This window comes from Rhea americana, unplaced genomic scaffold (genome assembly GCF_003343005.1).
Source record: "Rhea americana isolate MKP2758 unplaced genomic scaffold, rheAme1 scaffold_144, whole genome shotgun sequence".
In the NCBI taxonomy this organism is placed as follows: domain Eukaryota; kingdom Metazoa; phylum Chordata; class Aves; order Rheiformes; family Rheidae; genus Rhea; species Rhea americana.
Genome location: NW_028185528.1, coordinates 1,064,303 through 1,084,670, shown reverse-complemented (window position 1 = coordinate 1,084,670; position 20,368 = coordinate 1,064,303). Strand labels below are relative to the sequence as shown.

The 20,368-nt window shown below is 37.8% G+C and overlaps 2 protein-coding genes across 5 annotated transcripts in view; one reads left to right on the top strand and one right to left on the bottom strand.

Annotated features, from left to right (window-relative positions):
- Positions 1-7,949, bottom strand: part of HENMT1 (HEN methyltransferase 1) — a 15,541-nt gene extending 7,592 nt beyond the window's left edge. The window contains exons 1-5 of one of the 3 annotated variants that reach the window (XM_085299062.1): positions 7,645-7,949; positions 5,321-5,468; positions 2,241-2,372; positions 1,839-1,898; positions 461-573 (exon numbers count right to left, since the gene is read on the bottom strand). In XM_085299062.1, the coding sequence (XP_085155188.1) occupies positions 461-573; positions 1,839-1,898; positions 2,241-2,357 (290 nt within the window). In that variant the 5' untranslated portion in view covers positions 2,358-2,372; positions 5,321-5,468; positions 7,645-7,949. Of the gene's footprint in view, positions 1-460; positions 574-1,838; positions 1,899-2,240; positions 2,373-2,761; positions 2,831-2,927; positions 3,106-5,320; positions 5,469-7,644 lie in introns of those variants that run through there. The other 2 variants (XM_085299060.1, XM_085299061.1) reach the window with 2 other exon arrangements.
- Positions 7,950-8,332: 383 nt separating this feature from the next.
- On the top strand, positions 8,333-17,964 carry PRPF38B (pre-mRNA processing factor 38B). 2 transcript variants are annotated; one of them, XM_085299058.1, is made up of 6 exons: positions 8,333-8,741; positions 12,168-12,236; positions 12,546-12,697; positions 12,781-12,841; positions 15,410-15,633; positions 15,898-17,964. In XM_085299058.1, exons 1-6 carry the CDS (start codon positions 8,457-8,459, stop codon positions 16,754-16,756), a joined length of 1,650 nt encoding a protein of 549 aa, XP_085155184.1. In that variant the 5' UTR covers positions 8,333-8,456; the 3' UTR covers positions 16,757-17,964. The 2 variants fall into 2 exon arrangements, with proteins under 2 accessions (XP_085155184.1, XP_085155185.1); XM_085299059.1 differs by lacking the exon at positions 12,168-12,236.
- The last annotated feature ends 2,404 nt before the right edge of the window (positions 17,965-20,368 follow it).

Here is a 20,368-nt window from a genome sequence, read left to right as displayed (position 1 = left end):
AGAGAGACAGAGAGAGACAGAGAGAGACAGAGAGAGACAATGTCCATACCATGTTCACAAAAAGAGTGTCCTTTACACATATTACAAAGATCAGATTTGGATCCCACAATAATGTTATATATGAGCATAAACAGAACTAATAATATCAGTCATATACAGTGTTATAGCATCTTCATCAACTTGGTATATTTCCCAGATGTATGCACCTTCTGAGTCATTCCATGCCCTAGACCGTTGCTGCATTAGGCAATGTTACAGGCAACTGCAGCCCCTAGTCTCCCTAGTACATCTGACACAGTTCATAAGGCAGTTATCTAATGCGAGGTAACTAACTACATTTGCACAGGTAGCATTTCTTCATTTACTCTTGTCTAGAAATTCTTGACAAGAAATGATGTCACATTCCACTAGGTCAATGCAAATACAAATCTTAAACAAACATAATAATGTAAGAGCTTACATCTTCTCCTTCATTATATTCTCACAGATATCTAATCCAGCTAACACTTCAATGCAACTGCAGAATTTTAGCATCCAGAGAAGTGTACAGTCAGCACATCCCAAATCTGCCACCTGTAAAGTGGATTTTAAACAATGTAACAGTGTTAAAATTTCTACGTAATTTTGGAGACTTTCATAAAACATATATTTCTACCAAAATAATATTTTTATTACAAAAATAAAACATTTCACAGTGGTAACTAAAATATACAGTTTTAAGCAACAGTATATGCCACTCTGAAAATTATTTTTAAAAACATAGTAATACGGGGCCATACAATACACTCTGAAAGAGYTGACTATTCTTATTATAGATAAAACCAAATAGATGTAGAGCATTCTACTGACTCCCAGAGAAGGCCAAAAAAAAGAGAATGAAAACTGAAATGTATGCAAAAGTTTAATTCTGAAAGATGGTATCAGGTAAATAAAACATAAGAAACATTAAATTTAGTAAAAGTTCAGTTTTCCACATGAAGGTCCCTCAAATAACTTTAAGTGTGATTTTGATTGTTAAAACTATAGTAACTATGAATTTGCTGTATATGTACAGACCACTGCCTTTCATTGGACTACTCTCCATGCCACGCAAAACATTGCGAATAGGCTCACCAGCAGCTAGGTAAGTAGAAAGGATCTATGTGAAGGTAAGTTTACAGTCCTAATCTAATGTTTAGGTGGCTGAGGACATTCCAACCTCAAATACATAAAATACAACAAATACATAATAGATACCTTTCATTACAAGCCTAAGTAGTAGTTGAGTACAACTCCAAACAAACCACACCCCAATTTTTTTTTCCCCTCTAGCTCTCCGTAAGTCAAAGTTGAAGCACACTGCTCAGTTCTAAATGTTAAAATCCTGAATTGTTTCTCTTATTTACCTCTACCCTGTAAACAGAAAGCTTCATCCCCCTCACCCTCCCATGCCACAAAAAGTTTTCTATCTCAAGACRGGACTTTCAAACCTTTCATTACAGATAAAACACTCCTGACTACATTCAATTTTAAAGCAGATCAGAATGCCATGACCTCATGGACTAGATTAGTAGTTACTAGGAGCATGATTATGTCAGCACACAGGTATTGTATTTCTTATCAATTAGTTACACGCTTCCCAATACATTAAAATTAGTTTCAAAGAGTTAAACAGTGAAGATAGTGTTAATTCTCAGCCTTCTGTATTTTTGAGAGAGGTGTGGAGATCCTAGTACAAAAGAGCAACCACTACACAGCCCTCCTTAATCTATATTTCCAGAGTACTGAAAGCAAGAATGCTGGGATATCTGGCCAGGAAAGTGGGGAATGGGAGGAAACTTTAAGGGATCACTTCTCACATGAGAATATCTGTGTGAATGATGAGGTAATCCTGATACTGTACAGGGGACTGTGAACTCCTGAAAGCAAAAGGAATATAAGTTGAAAGAACGGTGAACCAAAAGCCATAAAACCCCCAAACTGTAAGTTAAAATCAGAATACAACCTACTCTCCAAAAAAGGATACGTCATTTTTTTTTGTTTATAGTATTTCTCCCTGTCAGTTAACATTAATGATATGCATCACTGAAAAACAAAACAGGATCACCAGCTTTATGTGCTATGGTAATTTGGTTTTAACAATAGATCCTAAAGTACTGTTGTTTGGTAACTGTGTCATGAGATTATCTAGGCATTTCCTATGTTCCTGAGATACTTTATGCATTTTTTTAAAGTAAAACATAGAGACAGAACATACCAACCTTCTTAGGTTTGTATTTCCCCACTAAATTTTTGATGAACTGGTAACGTTGTTTGTACAATGGAGGTGTGAATTTAATCACTCCTGTAAATGGTTCTTCTTGAACATTCTTATCCATAGTTTTTTGATAATACTAAAAATAAGATTTTAAAAAATTATTTTTGAAATATTTATACCATAGAAAATTACACAGCATGGTACTTTTTTGTTTGTTTTTCAACTCACACTTAAGCAGGGGTAGGTAGGCCTGATCCCACTTCAAGAGAACATGAAAAATATGTAAGAAGCGGAATTGGGCCCTAGCTGCTTTCCTCACATTTATAACGATGTGAATATCCTTTTCATGAAGCAATTATAAATCAATTAATTTTTAAAAAACATTTCCTAACTTTTGTTGCTCTCAATTCAGCGCAGTGTTTACCCAGATTACAACATAACCCAGACTACAACATATGTTTCTTAGCTTTTAAAGCAAGCATAGAGAAGTAACACCCCATCCCAGCAGTTGCTTTCGTGCCGTACATCCATCATTCGTTTCATCGCACCGTTCAGATGACTCTGCACCCGGGTTTGCACGTCTCGCTGCAGTTTCTGCAGAGAAACAAGCACGGGGAGTCTCTTGCACCGCACAACACGGGAGGCTCTGCTGGGCGTCAGCTTTGCTATGAACGAGACGTTGTTACCGCACCTGCACTTCATCAGCGGCCCCGGGCAGAGCCGCCCGCGCCGCCGGCAGCAGGCGCCCTGCCGCCATTTCCTCCGCCTCGCCACCGCCGGGCTCTCGCTGGGCGCCTGCCTCCATCTTGGTCCGGCGCGGCGCCAGCAGCCAGCGCGGCTGCGCCCGGCTCCGGCGGGAGCCCGCACCTCCTCCGCGAGTGGCGGTGGGTTCCTAACTTTTAGCGATAAAAAAAAAAAAAAAAAAAGAAAAAAAGTTAAAAATGTTGGTATTCATGCCACTTCTTTGTACTGTCAGATGAGACCTCGGATGATTCAATACAGGTCTCACACGTCTGAAAGTGCATTGCTCTGAAGGGGGAATTTACTACTGCTGGTCATGACATGAAGTAAAAGAGCTGTGAGGATGAAGAGTGGGGTGGGGGTGCAGACTGTAAAACAAGACAACTAACGTTTCTGCAAGATTTCAGTAAGTATTTTTCACACAGGGGAGGAGGGGAAGATTTGTCTTTCAAAGCCACCAGCAGAAAAAGAGGGCAAAGCAGGCAGCTTTTCCAATTTACAGTGAAAGTGGAAAGAAAAGCACAGCTCCAAATTTCCCATTGCTTTTTCTTTTAACAAGTATGTAAAGTGTTTTGCAAATCGTAAGATTGGACTGCTTTATAGCAAGTAGTATAATGCTTACAGTTTGGTTTGTATGCCTATGACTTAAGGGAAGGARAGAGAACTCAGGTGGCAGTGATGATGGCAAAGATGCAAGTATAAATTGTCCTAAAAATAGGAGTGATAGATTTCCTGATGTATCTTCTGTATATGGATTATACATCTTATAAAGATTTATCAGTTTATAAAGTCTAAATTAATTCTTTTCAGAATATTTGTTAAATTATATCACAATTCAGTGTTTTTTATTTAGTTTTCAGAAAATACCAGAAATTAATATGCTGATATTTGCATATGGTGGCTTAAAATCAAGTCTTGGTAGCACTGTAAGCTTCACAGGATGTGGCCTAGACAGAGCATACACACTCAGCAGCAGGTTAGCTATGTTGTTTACTCCATAGCTAGCAAATGTATGCAAACATGCTTGCAAACTGAAAGTCAAATCACTTTCAGCTGTCTCATGTTATTAATTTTTTTTATGTTTGAGCTTCTTTCTTTTTCATGTCTTGGAATACAATAGCATTTATCTAATCTTTTTCTTTGTATTCATTTTGTTTCTGAGTAGTGGAAATAGGGAATGGTATTGTATAATTGTACCTGTTTTTCTTTGATTGTAATCAAAGGCATTATGTAACAGAAGGATATGTAAGGCTGCTTAAGAGTTTCTATTTCCAAGCAGTTTGGATTGCAAACTTTTATTTTAATAGGTTTTGTAATATTATCAACCTCCACTCATATGATAAATTTATTTTAATATATATGCAAAACGTGGTCAATCCTTTTTGAAAGGATTTCCCCCTGCCAAAAGTTAAAGAACAGTACAACTACATTTGGCTATGCACATTATTCCCTGTTTCTCTAGGGAATAATTCTCATAAAGTCTCTTTGACTGGTCCAGTAAATTGATTTTATCTTTTACTTAAGTTTTGCTTTTTTTAGAAAAGCACACTCCACCTGAGATAAGGGCAAGAACTGACTAAATTATGTAAAACAAAATAACCTTATGCTAGGTTGGTATTCATAACTCCAGGTGGAGGCTCTTTGTTTCATAATTCAGTTGGTTTTTTTGGCCGTTGATTCATCATTTAACCTTGAATTCAGTATTTCTGTATTAATTAGGTTATATACAAACTGCGTTATACTTTCACACCTCAGAGAAGTATTACAAAGAACAAGTTAATAAAAATCTTGCATTTCTTGGCTTAATAATACCATAGATTCTGGTATACTTTAAAATTCCACTCATAATTCAGTATCATATTTTAAGAACAAAAAACATGTAGAGAGGAACAATAGCAAAGTTCTAGTATTTAGCAAAAGTAACTCTGTAACACATGGCAAATTTGCACAATTTGCATATAGCTTGCAAGCCTTCACCCCCAAAAGTATCACTGTTCATGAAAATTTTTTCAAAATTAGCAGTTTTATGTTAATTCTGGACTATCAAACTGTATCATTACTAAAATATCTTTCTTGGTTGTTCCATATTAGATAATGAAAATGGAACCTGTGATGATTGTCAGTGTGAAAGAGGTGGTGACCACTATTAACAGTTTTAGTCTGACAACTTGCTTTGACAACTCTAGTGGGTTTGACCTCTTGCTACAAAAAGGTTCTGAAAAATTATTCTGATTACTCCATACTATAGCAGATAAAATTTTTATTACTCCCTCACTGCAAAAAGATGAATTCCTCTGATTTATTCTAGCTGAAGTGTTTAGTGTTATGCAGTGATATACTCACTTAGCCAACAGTCTCAGGGAATCATACAATAATTAAAGTTGGAAGGGACCGCCAGAGGTTATCCAGTCCAATCCACTACTCAAAGCAGGTCTAATGCAATCAGGTTTCTCAGGGAGCTTCAGTTCAAAGGTATTTTTCACATTACCATCTGCAATTTCAAACAGAATATTCAAGGTTTATTCAGTTTAAGAAGCCCTCAAGTTAAGGGAATTACTCTTAGAGATTCTCATTACTTCCATACAGTATAGAAAGCAACAAATTACATAAGGATACTGAAATAAAAATACCTCACTCTAGAAAATCATGAATGAAGAAATTCTAAATTGCTGAAACTCACTTCTTATGTCAGTAATTGGGATAAAGACAAGAAAGACAGATGCATGCCATTCTTGTACTTTCCCTTTAAAGCTGAAATGCATATAATTGAATGTGATTGCTACAGAAATCCAATGCAGCAACACTGCCAAAAGACACTACTCTGCACTGATATTTGAAAGGAAAACACATACAGCAATACTGCTTAATCTATAATTCAGAAGCCACCAACCATTCATCTCAAACAAGGTTCAGAGCATGTTTAATGAACAAATGCTGCTTTCTCCTCAGCTTCAACTAATAGATTAGACCTGTTCTAGAAAAATTATAAATTAATTTGCATGAATGGGAAGTGAGGCTAGGCTCTCACACCCACATTGCCATCGTCTTGTCTTTGTATAATTATATACAGTTTCTTACTGTTTTGCGTGTCAAAAATTGTCTTTTGATTGCTTTTGTTTTGTCTCTGATGCTGTATGAAGACCAGCTGGAATGCCTGAGGGAAGAAAATCTACCCAAAGAAAATTGGGACAAGTGGTTGCAGTTGTACCAAAGGCCTCAGCATCACCACCGAAGAGGGACTGCCTAAGCAGTAGGAAAATACTATTTTATACAGCGGAAAGACATTGAGTTACTGGAACATATTAACTAAATATTCTAACAGGAAAGAATAAATGTATAAATAAGCAATTTGGATAACAGAAATGATAACAGAAACACAGGATGTCTTGAGATTATTCAACAAAAATGAGGGAAGTACTTAAAGAATGGATTTCTTAACAACAAAAGGCACACAGCTTCAAAGTAAAATTACCACTCTATTACTTTTAAAGGAAATTTAATTAGCCAAGTCATGTAAGCCATATGACAAGACCAGAACTCAGAACATTTTTGCCACAATGACAAAATGAGAAGAAAATATGTATACCGAGCTCTAGAGACACTTCTAAAAGTCCTCTGAGATTTGTAATCTATTGGGATAGACTGTCTGATTGAAAAACCAAGACACTGATGTGAAAGAGAAACTTCTCCATAGCAAACAGTCCCAAAATACGATTACTTTATTGCTTTAGAAGGCTTTTTTAGAATTAGTTTTGTGATAATTTTGTTTAAGATTATATGGATATTTACTGCAGAGGTGTTAACGGTCAAGACTSTAGTGTCCTGTAGTATATGATTAATGTTCTCATTTGCAAACATCCTTGGAAATCAGATGACATGGGAAGAGTAAGCCAAGAGGAGGCTGGCAAAGCTATTCCTAGAAAACACAGGCATGAAAGCAGACACTAGATAGTAGAAAAGGCAGTTTAGAAGAAGCTGTTAACTGTCAGTCCTGATAAGAGTGTCTTTTTGCTTAGTAGGAGCACTGCCTTAAGCTATATTAAAAGGCCAGAGTAAAGGTCAATGTGTAATGAAAAAATATGAAATGTTAAAATATTGATATATTTGATGTTTTAAGTATTGATATACATTTTAATGTATATTATGAAACTATTTCATAATTTACATTATAATGAAAAAAATAGTCTTTTTGATTTAAAATTTTAAATTAAACAGCATTCATGCAAAGATGTTATTTTCATGGATGCTTCCATATAAACTTATCCCTCCACCCATTTCCTGAAAAGCTGACCAATGTGGAACTATTCTGTTTGTACAGCTTAATTAATTTTGTTCTACTAGGCAGGTTGCAATCATTTCAGTGGAATTTATTTTGTTGTGCAATCATATTTATAATCTCTTTTGTAATTCTCCCATTATAAATCTTGCATTCCATCTCCCTTTTGTACTTCAGGACAAAACTTGACATTAAAATATGTAATTATTTTTTCACTTTTTTCAGAAACATGTAATTCAAAAACTATTAGAAACTTTGAAGAGTAAGACTTAAAGAAATTTGAAAATTCAAGTTCACCCATCTGTGTGTGAAGTACACGAAGATGTACTTCAGTTAAAACTGGATTGTTTTCTTTTCTCTTTCCTGTAACCATTTAAAAGTATAAAGTTACTTTCTTAAATGCAGCTGTTTGTTGGGTGTTGTCCTCTTGAGCACATTAAGAGGAGTTGTATGCCGGCCACGCCGTCGCCACACAGGCGCTAACGGTCACGGCGGGCCCGCCGCCGCCACGCGCACGCGCTCTAACGGACATGCCCGCACGCGGAGCAGGTGCGCCGCTATTTCTTAGCTTCTCCAGTTTACCCAAACGAGGAGCCTGGCTTCCCACGCGCGCTCCGCGGCGCCTGCTGCGCCCCCGTCTCGGTACCGACGACCACGGGGGCGCCGCTAGCCGAGCAGCCCGCGAAGCGCCCGGTTCCGCGCCGTTTGGCAGCGCGGGCAGCCGCGCCAGCCCAGCCCAGCTCGGCGGCGCGGCAGCGGCTCGCCCCAGGACCGGGCCCCGAGCGCTCCGCGGCGCTRGGCGCCGCCCCAGGCGGAGGCGAGCCTTAGGCGAGGAAAGCGCGGCTTTCTTGCCGCTCAGAAGCGCGAGGGGCGACGGAGAGAGCAACTCCCTGCCGCCTGTCTCGCTCGCTCTCTCCCTGAAGCGGCGCGCGCGGCCGCGGGAAGGCGACGAGGGGAGGTGCGCGCCCCCCTCTCCCCTCCCCCTCCTCCCGGCCCCCGCCCAGGCGCTGGTCGCGCTCCCGCCGCGGGGATTGGTCGACGCGGGCCCGGAAGGCGAAAGCGTCACTTCCGCAGTATCCGCCATCTTGTTCGCGGTTGGCGGAGGCAGCGCCCGGTTCRGCGGCCCGCGTTGTGGTGTGGCGCGGCTGCCCGTCCGCCTCGCAGGCCGTGTGCCGCCGCCCCTCCCTGGCGTCCTGAGCCGCCATGGCCAACAACAGTCCTGCTGTAGGCGCCGGTAACTGCCAGGGGCAGCAAGCGGCCCAGCACCAGGCCGGCTGCGTGCCGCCGGCCCAGCAGCAGCTGCAGAGCGGAGCCCCCAAGCCGGCGGCCTCAGGCAAGCAAGGCAACGTGCTGCCGCTGTGGGGGAACGAGAAGACCATGAACCTCAACCCCATGATACTCACCAACATCCTGTCGTCGCCTTACTTCAAGGTGCAGCTCTATGAGCTCAAGACGTACCATGAGGTGGTGGACGAGATCTACTTCAAGGTGAGCCCGTGGGCCGCGCCCTGGGCGCCAGGGACTTCTCAGGGCCTTTCGGGCTCCTGCCTCGAGCCTCTCCGCGACCGCCTTTTTTGAAAGGGGGAGGCTTTCGTTGCGGTCTGCGGATTCGCACCCTTTATCCTGTGGTAAGAGATAGGGGATTTTTTTTTTTTTTTGGATTGCTTGATCTAGGGTGTTTAAGGTGCTCTCTTCTTTTTTTGATGAAGTAAAAATGTTTCATGTATGATTTAGAACTACGGAGTTTCAAGTTCTGACGTGGGCAGCGTGAGTCAGGCCAGTGGGGATGAAATGGCCGTCTAAGGACTGTTRCTCCCATAGCTGGAGATAGTGGAGAGGGGACCGATCTGCATCACACTTTTAGAGACAAACAGCCCTTGCTACCTCGGAGTTGCCAGCCCCCTATATTGCTGTTGTGCAAAAGGTGTGATAGTAGGTGGTTTCAACAGGAGTTTGTATGTGGCCTTGTTCCTCAGTGAGAGATTAAGGACCCTTCCATGAAAAACTAGTTCRTTATAGTGCTGCTTTTGTCATTAGGTTGGATGTACTGGGAAGATAACTTAAAATATCAGTGCAGCCATGTCTTAGTTCTTGTTTTGTTAGCAGGATTGAATCAATTTTGCAGCGAGGCTTCCATCAAGCCAGTCTCCCAGGTAGAGGTATGCATAATTAATGCTCATCAACATAGCTGCATTCTTTGTTCTGATAATATGAGCAAAACTTAGATGATTAGAGCTGTTGTCTTCAGTCGGCAGATTAGAGATTATTGAGCTAGTTTTCTGAGGTGGGTTGATTCTGTCTGTTAATACTATTTGTCACTAAGTATAAATTTCGATATACTTCAAAATGAAAAAAAAAGTGGCATTTTTAACTGATTTAACCAGGGTAAGTTGAGTTGTGTAAAGTGCACTATTACTGTGAAAAACAACTCCACAGAAGCGTTTTGAGATTTTGGGCGTTAGTTTACTTACAAAATAATATTTTTTCTCTAAATTACAGCCCTTCTCTGCTTTCAGTCTGTCTTTTAGAATGGACTACTTAATTCTCCTAATCCTTAAAGTTACATAATTTGGGATAAATTTTTTGTTCCGTTAATATACCACTTGCTGCATATGAGGCAGAAATAATCGCTTTGTAGGACAGCACTGTGAATGCTCAAGAAGTTGTAGGACAAATCATGTTCTATCTAACTACTAGAATGCAATTAGGAGGAAGGCTTATTTTTGCCAATGAAACAAAGAGGCGAAAATTTGATAAAAGAAGCATATTTGCAGAAAACTTGAGTGAACAGTTTTACATGGACACTTTCAGATTTAGTTGACATGATGTATCTTATTTTATTGGTAGAGCTCAGCTGCAGTTGTTGAAGTAGTTTTATCTGCTTGTCTTAAATGTATTTAATTTTTTGTAAATAGCTTAATCTTTAATTGGAGAAAAAATTGGACTAATCCTATGTAAATAAATTTTATTYAGTGAACTTGTCAGTTATTTTTGGCTAAAAACTGCAATTTAAAGAGAAAACTCAGACACTTAGGTATAATAGATGTGAGGGAGAAGATGGCATGATGATTAAGGCATTTTGTTGGTATTCAGAAGACTTTTAGTTCTGTTCCTGTTTTAAGATTCCAGAATAATGTGAACAATTGCTGACCATATTTTTTCTTCTAATGAGCGTAGTATCTACCACAGTACTTGTATTTTCAGAAGAACTTGTCTTTGTCTTTTGGGTACCAAAATATATGGCTTATTTTAAAAATTTCAGGATGTTGGGGCTGGAGTCTCAGAAAAATGGCCTTAAGTCACACAGGCTACCAGTAGGGACCATCAGTGAAAATCTTTGTCCTGTATGGCTGTGTAAATTAATTCACTTGGAGATCTGGTCTCATGTTTATCTGTTTCAGTTCTGTATCTGCAAAGTGGGTGACTTCCTCTTCCTCTATCCTTGGTCTTACAACCTTGTGCACGTGCTCAACTTCATTTATTCTGAATGCTTCCAACAAGTTAAGCACATGCAACAATCTTTGCAAGATCAAGACTTTAAATGATAAGCTTTTAGAAATTAGTATTTTTTTTCTGTTGTGGGCCTTTTTATTGTAATCTGTCAAAAGCAGCTTGTTCATTTTGATTGTGGCCAATAAACATAACTGTAATTTGAGGACTACTGTGGTGATAAAGTATCATATGTAACCTTTTAACTGAAAAGTACACGTCCTGTGCGAGGAGAAAACAAACAGATGAATGTGCAGTATTGTTTACATCCTATTTCTGAAATTCATGTGTGGTACTAATACTATGGGAGAACATACTGGAGTTCTGAATTCTGTAGTATTGGTATCTGTCATCTTCCCATTATCATAAGAGAGCAGCAGTCAAAAGAAAGTTTAGCTGCTTCGAATGTTCGTCTCTGATTTCACATGATTGTGTATGTAATTAATTTTGTATCATATAATGTTAAATTATTTTCTAAACTACAGTGCAGCTTGGTTACAAGCTCTTATCTTGAATTCAGCATAACACCTTTTTTTTTTTTATCTTGTTTTTAATTATTTTTAAAGCTTCCCCCCCCTTGGTGGAAATATACTTGTTCGTTAATGTAGATGTTACTTTGCTGATTTTCGCTGCTTTTGTGTAGCTTAAGCAAGTTAAGAATCACAAAACTGCCCAAGAGTCTTATTGTACATATTGTACAATATATTGAATATATTGTATATATTCCTTATATACAAGGAATGAAACTGGTTAACTGTGTTCTTGCATTCATCTCTAAGTGTCTAAGTGCATCTGAGAAGAAGATTTGAATTAGGCACTCCTGGTACTTAGGAGACCATTTTATCTCRGAGCATCGTTGCAGTCTACAAGAAAAAAAAAACACTGGCTTTTTAGACTAAAATATTATATTTTATASATGTCTTTTGTCCTAAGTTTAGGTAATACTGAAATGTCTTTCTAATCTCACTGCATAAATGAGATTTATGAATATGAAACTGTAGACTGTGGTTTGTGTAGTAGTCATCAGCAGGTATCACTAAACTTGTTAAGAGATAATATAAGTATAGATAAYTATAGTCACCGCTGAAAAAAAGTAGCAATAGGTTTTAGTTATGACATATTTGAACTTAGCGCATATAACAAGTATAGTTAATATGCTTTGTCTACTTTCTTTCTAAGTTTTACCTGTGTGATAGTGTTCCGTTCTTTTTTTTTTTGGTCATGGAAAAAAAGCCAAATGCTCTACTTTATTGACAAATTCAGCAGGAAAAGACAAGCTGTTTAAGATTGATRTAGGAAATCTATTGTTTGAATTTGGTTTATTTAGGCAGTTAAACTTTATGGAGGTTGTAATTGTCATTTTCCCCCCTTTTTTCCTTCTTCATTATACCCCTTCCAACTCCCCACACCCACACCCCTGTTTAGGTTACACATGTTGAACCATGGGAAAAGGGGAGTAGAAAAACAGCAGGCCAGACAGGGATGTGCGGAGGGGTAAGTAGAAGTACGTGCCTTCTTAATTTTTTCTGTGTCTGGTAAATAAATACCCCAAACATAGCTAAAATTTGTTGGTATGTTGTTTCAGTCCCTAGCTGAAAAAGTATTTATTATAAAGAATTAATATATTTGCATTGCTTTCAGAGGACTTTTTTGTGGTGGCTATTAATGTAGTGATACTTTTTCACGTAGTTCTGTCTGTAGATTTGTATTTTATTCTGTGTTAGTACTTATGTGCTCTTGTAGAYTTAAGATAAGGTCGTTGCAACTTCCTATGTTGTCATCCAACCTTTCTTCCATTTAAAGGTACGTGGTGTTGGAACTGGAGGAATTGTATCTACTGCTTTTTGTTTGCTCTACAAATTATTTACGCTGAAACTTACCCGTAAGCAAGTGATGGGCCTTATAACTCATACAGATTCTCCATACATTAGGGCTCTTGGATTTATGTATATTAGGTGAGTATCAGTATAATCAACTAATGCCTTGCTTGATATACAGGAAACTGTATTAAGATTCTGCATTCTTTTTGTACTTCAAGGTACACACAACCACCTACAGATCTATGGGACTGGTTTGAATCCTTTCTTGATGATGAAGAGGTATGTCGGCGAGGGTAATAATTTGTTTTCTTTTGTTTCTTTTCATGTTACTGTTTAAACATTGGTAAGCTTTATTGTAGTTTGAATGCTACAGTGTTGTATTCTTTTAATTTCATTAATTAGTGTGGGAGGCAGGACCTGGTTTCTTGTTCTTGGATTTCAAAGATCTAACACTCTTTTCCACTGCTTAGTATGTTACTGTGTCAATTGTTACGAGGTCATGTGAAACAAGCTTATGAAATCAGGATTCAGACAGCAGGCTGTATGAGTGTGATATCTATGCATTTTTAGATTAGAAAAWCAGCTATTTTTAAACGAGGTATAGTAAGTGTGCCTACAGTGCTAAATTTGTATTTGCATTTATTATGGGGGCATGAGGAATTGGTGCTTATATAGAACAGTGGGAAGAGTGTAGCAGAAACCAACATTCATCTTTCAGAATGTTACCAAAAACCTCTTTGGTTATTATACATGTACTAGCGTTGCTAAAGACTAAGTTTCTTTTGAGAAAAAGCAAGCAGCTTAATCACTGCATAAAATAGTGCTGTTTTTACTAACCTTAATGTCTTTGCTGGTGGGGCAATAAAAAGCAACAGAGGTTGCTAACTTTGGAAGTTCAGTAAAGAAGCATTATTATGTAGTACAATAGGAAAATAAGCTTTAAAAAAAGACTGATAATCCTTTTGTACCATAGCCTTCCTTTACTGGCTGGAGAAACGGAGTAGGATCATGTGGATGAAATTTCTAGGTATTGAATATAGTCTGCTGCATACTGGTGTAATTTATATTTATTGAATGACTTTTAAATTGTGCATTAGATTTAAGAATGGAACAGAAAAGGTCTTTCTCACCTGTCGTACAAGACATAATTCTAGAAATACCAAATGTCACAGTTGCAAATGACCAAATACTTGTATTAAAAAGTGTTAATTATACCCATATCTGACTACAATACAGTGTATTTATTTTAAACAGCTGCTTTCATGCTAATATCAAAAACACTGTGCAAAGGAGACAGTTGTTATTCCAGGTAAACCTGTGTTACTGTAYGTTTGTAATAAAAGAACATAAATTTAAGCCTTGATTGAATAGCTGTGATATCCTCCTTCTCCCCCAGGTGGTGCTATTATACATTAACTCTTTGAAATGCTGCATTATACTGGGGAAGATTGGRGTGATTTCATTTCTCAGGGTCCCACAAACTTCATTCACAAGATGAAAAAGTGATGAAGAATGCTATTTGTGTGCAGGTCTTAACTGATTCATTATTCAAAGTGCAGTTTTTAGTTTCTGCATTTCAGTTCTTGCTGTAATATTGATTATCAGCATATATTAATGTTTGTTGTTGTTTAAAACATCCCTATGTACTTTTGGAATTAGTGTTGATCTTTCCCAGCTGCTTTCAGTAGCATTTTTGTTATATAGGAAAAAGTGCTTGGGGCTGTTTTTTCTTTCCTCTTTTTTTTTTTTTTTTTAACAGTTTCTTAACGATCCTGGTCAAACTCATTAAATGAAGCAAATTCATATAAGAATTATTTCAACCTACAGTTTTTTTTCCTCCAGTTCATAAATCTTAATATGTGGAAGCAGTTCACCTTTGTCATGCTGCTGTGAAAAGGAAAAACTTCTCAGGATACAGAGTTACTTTTCAAAATGCTGCTTATGTTTATTTTGTTTAACTGTACGTACTCTCCAGGTGCTACGTTTAACTCATTTTTTTCTTCTTTAGATCTCTGCAGCGATTATATTTGGAAAAACTGTATATCTGAACACTTAAATGTGTGTGAGTGCAAGCAGTTTTACATTTAGATTTTCTCTTCCTGTTTAGATAACAAATCTCACTTTCCTTGTGTGCTTGCACTATAGGTTTGGGACTGACAATAGCTGACTAACATGTCCTGAGCTGTGAGAGGGCATAGCAAGAAGGCCTTCATGCGGTAATGACCCTTTTCAGAGACAATGGTCATCATGGATTATGCGTTTCCAATTATTTGTTCATTTATTTATTTTTTTACATATTTCTAAATTAGAAACCTCACTGCTTCATGGCAGTTGGTTTGCTATTGCTTCCAATTTTGTTAGGATGCCATTTTGTACTACAAATTTTTCTATGATCATTTTTAGATAGGCAATGATGTAGTTCTTAAATGATTTAGGCCGCAGGGTTGGGTATGATGGTACACAGTTGTGCATCCACAAAATGAAGCATTACATGTAGTTTAAGAGAGGACTTCTCCACTTTGTGGCATTTAAATAAGTATATAACCAGACTGCGTAAGGGGATTTCACGTTAATCTCGTCATTGACAGTCCCTTACCATCCAGATGGCTGCAGGATTAGTATGTGCCTGCATGCATATATATTAAATTCAACTCCCTATCTGTAATGTATATTGCCAAATCCAAAGGGCATAGAATTTGAATTTTTCTAAGGAAATGTATTAGAATATGAGAAGTAAACTTTCATAATCATGAGACTTCAAGAGGGCAGTAATATAGCAGCATTATTTTTGAAAACCAGTAAAGAACATTTTTGACCGTCAGGATATTTTTTGTTTGTATTTTGTAGGACCTGGATGTGAAGGCAGGTGGGGGTTGTGTTATGACCATCGGGGAGATGCTTCGTTCCTTCCTCACTAAGCTTGAATGGTTTTCAACGTTGTTTCCAAGAATTCCTGTGCCAGTCCAGAAGACTATTGACCAGCAAATTAAAAGCAGACCTAGAAAAGTCAAGAAAGATGGCAAGGAGGGAATGGAAGAAATAGATCGGCATGTAGAACGTAGACGTTCAAGGTTATATATGTATTATTTTGAAAATTGATGTTGAAAATTTAATATTGAACTTAGGAATATCATGTCTTTTACTGGGGTAGTTTTGGAGGCAACAAGCAAAACAGTTTACAGATTTTAATGGTTAAAATGATCGGATGGTATTGCAATATTTACTGTATGTTTGGTATTTAAATATAAACTCTGTTAGTAAAGTATCATTTGGAAAATAAATAGGATCACTTTACTTAACACTTGGTTTAATTTGAATATCCTTTATTTTAAAAGGTCTCCAAGACGATCCATCAGCCCCAGGAGGTCTCCCAGAAGATCCAGAAGCCGGAGTCATCATCGGGAAGGCCATGGATCATCTAGTTTTGATAGAGAACTAGAAAGAGAAAGAGAGCGGCAAAGATTAGAACGKGAAGCTAAAGAGAGGGAAAAAGAAAGGCGGCGATCTCGAAGTTCTGATCGTACGCTAGAACGGAGGCGAAGTAGAAGCAGGGAAAGACACAGAAGCCGCAGTCGAAGTCGTGATAGGAAAGGAGATCGGAGAGACAGGGATAGGGAGCGAGAGAAAGAAAATGAGCGAAGCAGGAAAAAAGATAGAGATTATGATAGGGAAAGAGGTAGTGAGAGAGAAAAAGATGGTGATCGATCCAGAGAAAGGTCAAAAGAAAGGAAAAGTAAGGGTGATGCAGAAGAGAGAAGACACAAAGATGACAAGGATGACAAGAAACACCGTGATGATAAGAGGGATTCCAAAAAAGAGAGAAAACACAGTAGAAGTCGAAGCAGGGAAAGAAAGCATAGGAGTAGGAGCCGAAGTAAGAATACAGGTAAGCACAGCAGAAGCAGGAGCAGAGAGAAATCAAGTAAACATAAAAATGAAAATAAAGAGAAATCAAATAAGCGAAGTAGAAGCAGAAGCAGAGGAAGAACAGATAGTGTTGAGAAGTCCAGGAAACGAGACCACAGTCCCAGCAAAGAAAGATCTAGAAAGCGTAGTAGAAGCAAAGAACGTTCCCACAAACATGATCACAGTGATAGCAAGGACCATTCGGACAAACAAGATCGTCGAAGGAGCCAAAGTACAGAACAAGAGAGCCAAGAAAAGCAACATAAAAACAAAGATGAAACTGTGTGAACTCTTTCAGAAGTGGATCACATTGAATCCTATAAATGTTTGATTAAATCCTGCTTATTTTTTCTTAAAGTTGAGATTGTGCAGTAGTTGATGAGCACTCTTCTCCAACCTCCCTCTAGGCTGCAGATTGTCATTTCCGATTTTGGGTAGGGAAGTGCCTTTGTAAACCCATTCAATGCATTGACGGTTTCAAACCATTTGTTTAGTTTAATTCATAATGCAGAGATTGTTCTTGCATTTTTATTGTTCAAATGTTTCTGAAATGTACAGTCTGTACATATGTCCTGAAAATGTTTTAATTCCTTTGGCATGGTTGCCATGTTGGTTAAATTTGTATGAGGCAATAAACTGCCACTAATTCTACTTTCATTTTGTAGATGTGGAATTATGGTTTATATCCTGAAGTTAGCATGGCTGTGCTTTGCCTAATAGTATGGCTTTTTTAGGGATGGATCTTGAATGTGTATTATAGCTGAGATATTTATGTGCGTACAATGTACACTGAGGGCTGCATTTATGTCCACTGTACCTGCTGTTCTCAAAACCTTTTAAAATGTATTATGTTGTTGATCACCACTGGTGTTAAATTGAGAGTGGGCTTTCAAGGATATAGTGGTTTTGATGCAAAGATTTAGATTATGTTGGGGCTTGTTTAGTAATCCTTTAGAAAGGCTACCTCAAGGGGAGGCTGTTAAGGTTGATGGATGAGTACCGTAGCCATCTATGCATTTTATTTGTTTGAAAACATCAATGTAAGCTTCCCCCCCCCCTTTTTTTTTAAGCACAGTTTACCTAGTTGTGGTCTTTTAATGTTTTAATCAGCAGCTACATTGTTACTTATGATAGTCCTGGGCTAACAAAGGCATTTAAGATCAGAGGAGGGAGGTAGGAAGAAGAAAATCGTTAAAAAAATTTTCAGTTTCAAGCTTCCAAAGCATTTTTATAAGTGTAAACATTTAAAATAAGAATTACCTGATAGTGTCCTTTTTTAAGTCATATTTTCTACAAATAGTAAGGATTGCAGTTTGTGCTGAACATTTCATCTCCGGCAGAATTTTTTTTTAACAGGTTATTAGAAGCAAAAGCCAAAATGCATTATACAAAAATCATATCATTAAAGTCCAACTCTATTTGATAGACTATTCTGATGACTTGTATACTAAGTGAGGAGAACCACCTGGAATAAACTCTCAATTAATTCCTTTGTATTGAGTGTCAGCTTTTCCCTGCATGTTCATTGCCAGTCGAAGAATGTTTGGGTTCCACTGTGTTTTCATTTCAAAATGAGATTAGAGTTCATATAAATCAGGACCTTTGTGTAATAGATACCGTAAAAAGAAGATATAACTGACAAAGAAATGGAATAGCCCAGAAAATATGAAGATCTTAAATATGACTCATTTGTGGTCATGAAGAGGTCTGAAGATGGAAATAAATTAATGTGTATGCCTTTTTGCTTCTGTGTGATGCAGGTCATGTAGGAATGGTATTTAAATGTTAGTTTATTTTTAAAAAAAAACATTGTCCTCTCTGAGTATTCACATCCTTCGTATATGTCATAAATCTAAAGGAGTAAACAGCTTTTAAGTTGTCACTGATCCTCCGGGAAGAAGAAAGAACAAACAAGCAGTGTTTCAAGTTTCTAACGATATATTACAATATATTTAATTCCATACTACTTGAAGAAGAAGAAGAAAAATGAGTTTATTTTGCTTCCTTGCTCTTACTTTCTCTTTCTCTGTCGTCATGATCTCTAGATCTCTAGTGTTAGAAATATGTCAGGTATCATTTGACTATATATTGTTATATTAATTACAGTGKAAATTTGAACTTGAAACAAAGCTTACACATGGAAGAGTTCTCTTCATTGCCATGTAAAACCAAAGGTATTAAGCTCCTATTTAGGATGGGAGAAAAAGCTGAATGATCATTTAAGAATATCCTAACTGGATAATGACTGAAACTGAACTGCCTTTGCAATTCCCCAGGAGATTACAAGGATTTCTTCAAAACAATGAGGTTATTTATTTTATTTTTATTTTATTTTATTTTATAGAAARCCTGTCTGTCACTAGAAGGCTTCTTTCAATCTCATTAGCTTTTGAGCTTGAGCCTGTAAGTGTCTGAAATGAGCACATCCTCAGGCTTAAAGGTTGGAAGACCTCATCAGGCAAGAGGTGGTAAGGCTCAGCTGGGAAATTAATAGTAATTTCCTTTTKTTTCTTCAGTGCTCCTTTTGCCCTGACAGCGTTAGGAGCTATGTTGAAGGAATAGTTTATTTACAGGCAAAATCCGAAGATCTCAGGAACAAGATCTTTGACTTTAAGGTGGAAAGAACTGCCTTTTTATAATAAGGGTAGTGAACATTTTGATAAGGTTGTGCAGATATCATTCAGCCCATGACAGTATTTCTTATAAGGGCAAGAGTTTGAGGACTTTGCTCTTATTCAATAATTAATCCTTTCCGACTTGTGGAGTCGAYTGGATCTATGTGAGGTACCAATATAATGGATAGTACAATGTTCATGAGTGACAAAGTTACATTGGCCCATAAAAGAAATCGTTTAAACCAAGACACCTGATCTAAGTCATTGCTGAGATTTAAAATCTTACAGCCCTTGGATTTGGATCCAGGGATTCTTCAATGCATTTTTGTATGTCTGATGCCATTTTCTTTTACATGATCTTCCTTAAAGCCAGAAGGATCAATGGGGTTTCCAGTGCTTACTGATCTGATGCAGTTGCTGGCAGTCCATTTGCAGCGGGCAGTTGGCTCCTCATCCTTAGAAGGAAATTTCTGCCAATTTTAGTCAGAGGTATTCTAACATTTTTTTCCAGGAGGTATGGCTATAGAGCTTCTATTCTGCCACTCTTAAAAGTTCTCAGGGTAAAAGTGCAACAGACAAAACATCATGAACCTGAGCATCCCACTGTATGCCGTGTGTCTGTAGTTACATAGCTGGATAGTCATTCCTCTTGAAGCCTAGTCTGGCTTTGAAATTTCCTGTGGCTCCAAAGTATTGTCTGGACTAATACTAATTTAAGAAATGCACCTCTACTTTGCTTTTACTTTTTTCCTTTAAAGATGCTACCTAATTAATTGTACTATATTTCACATACAACAAAGTAGCAAACTGTGACATTCTTTTATTTTAGGGAACGATCCAGGATTTGTGGCCCCAGAGATGCACATCTACCTACTGCCATGTAACTGTGCAGGTGATCAGGGTAAACAAAGATTTAAGTGTATCTGACTTCTGAACTTGTTATAAGTGATATTTTGCTTGTCTATCTGTATTGAAAAGACTAACGTGAATGTAGGGCCATTCACTGTGGGATTTCACTATGTGGGAGTATTTAGTACATGCATATCCATGCTTTTTATACTTTCATTTACGTGCTGATGAAGGAATACTATTGAGCTCATGCTTTTACTATTTACAGCTGAATATTTCTGTATTTAGTCAAGGACAGTATACAAGTAGCAAAGAGCTCTTAAAAACAACCCAAAAGAATTATGTGACTTCTATTGGTTTTAGTAAATGTTTGAGCCCTTATTGGACTTCTATGAAGTGTGGATAACATTAGATATGGGAGACATTCAGCCAAGTG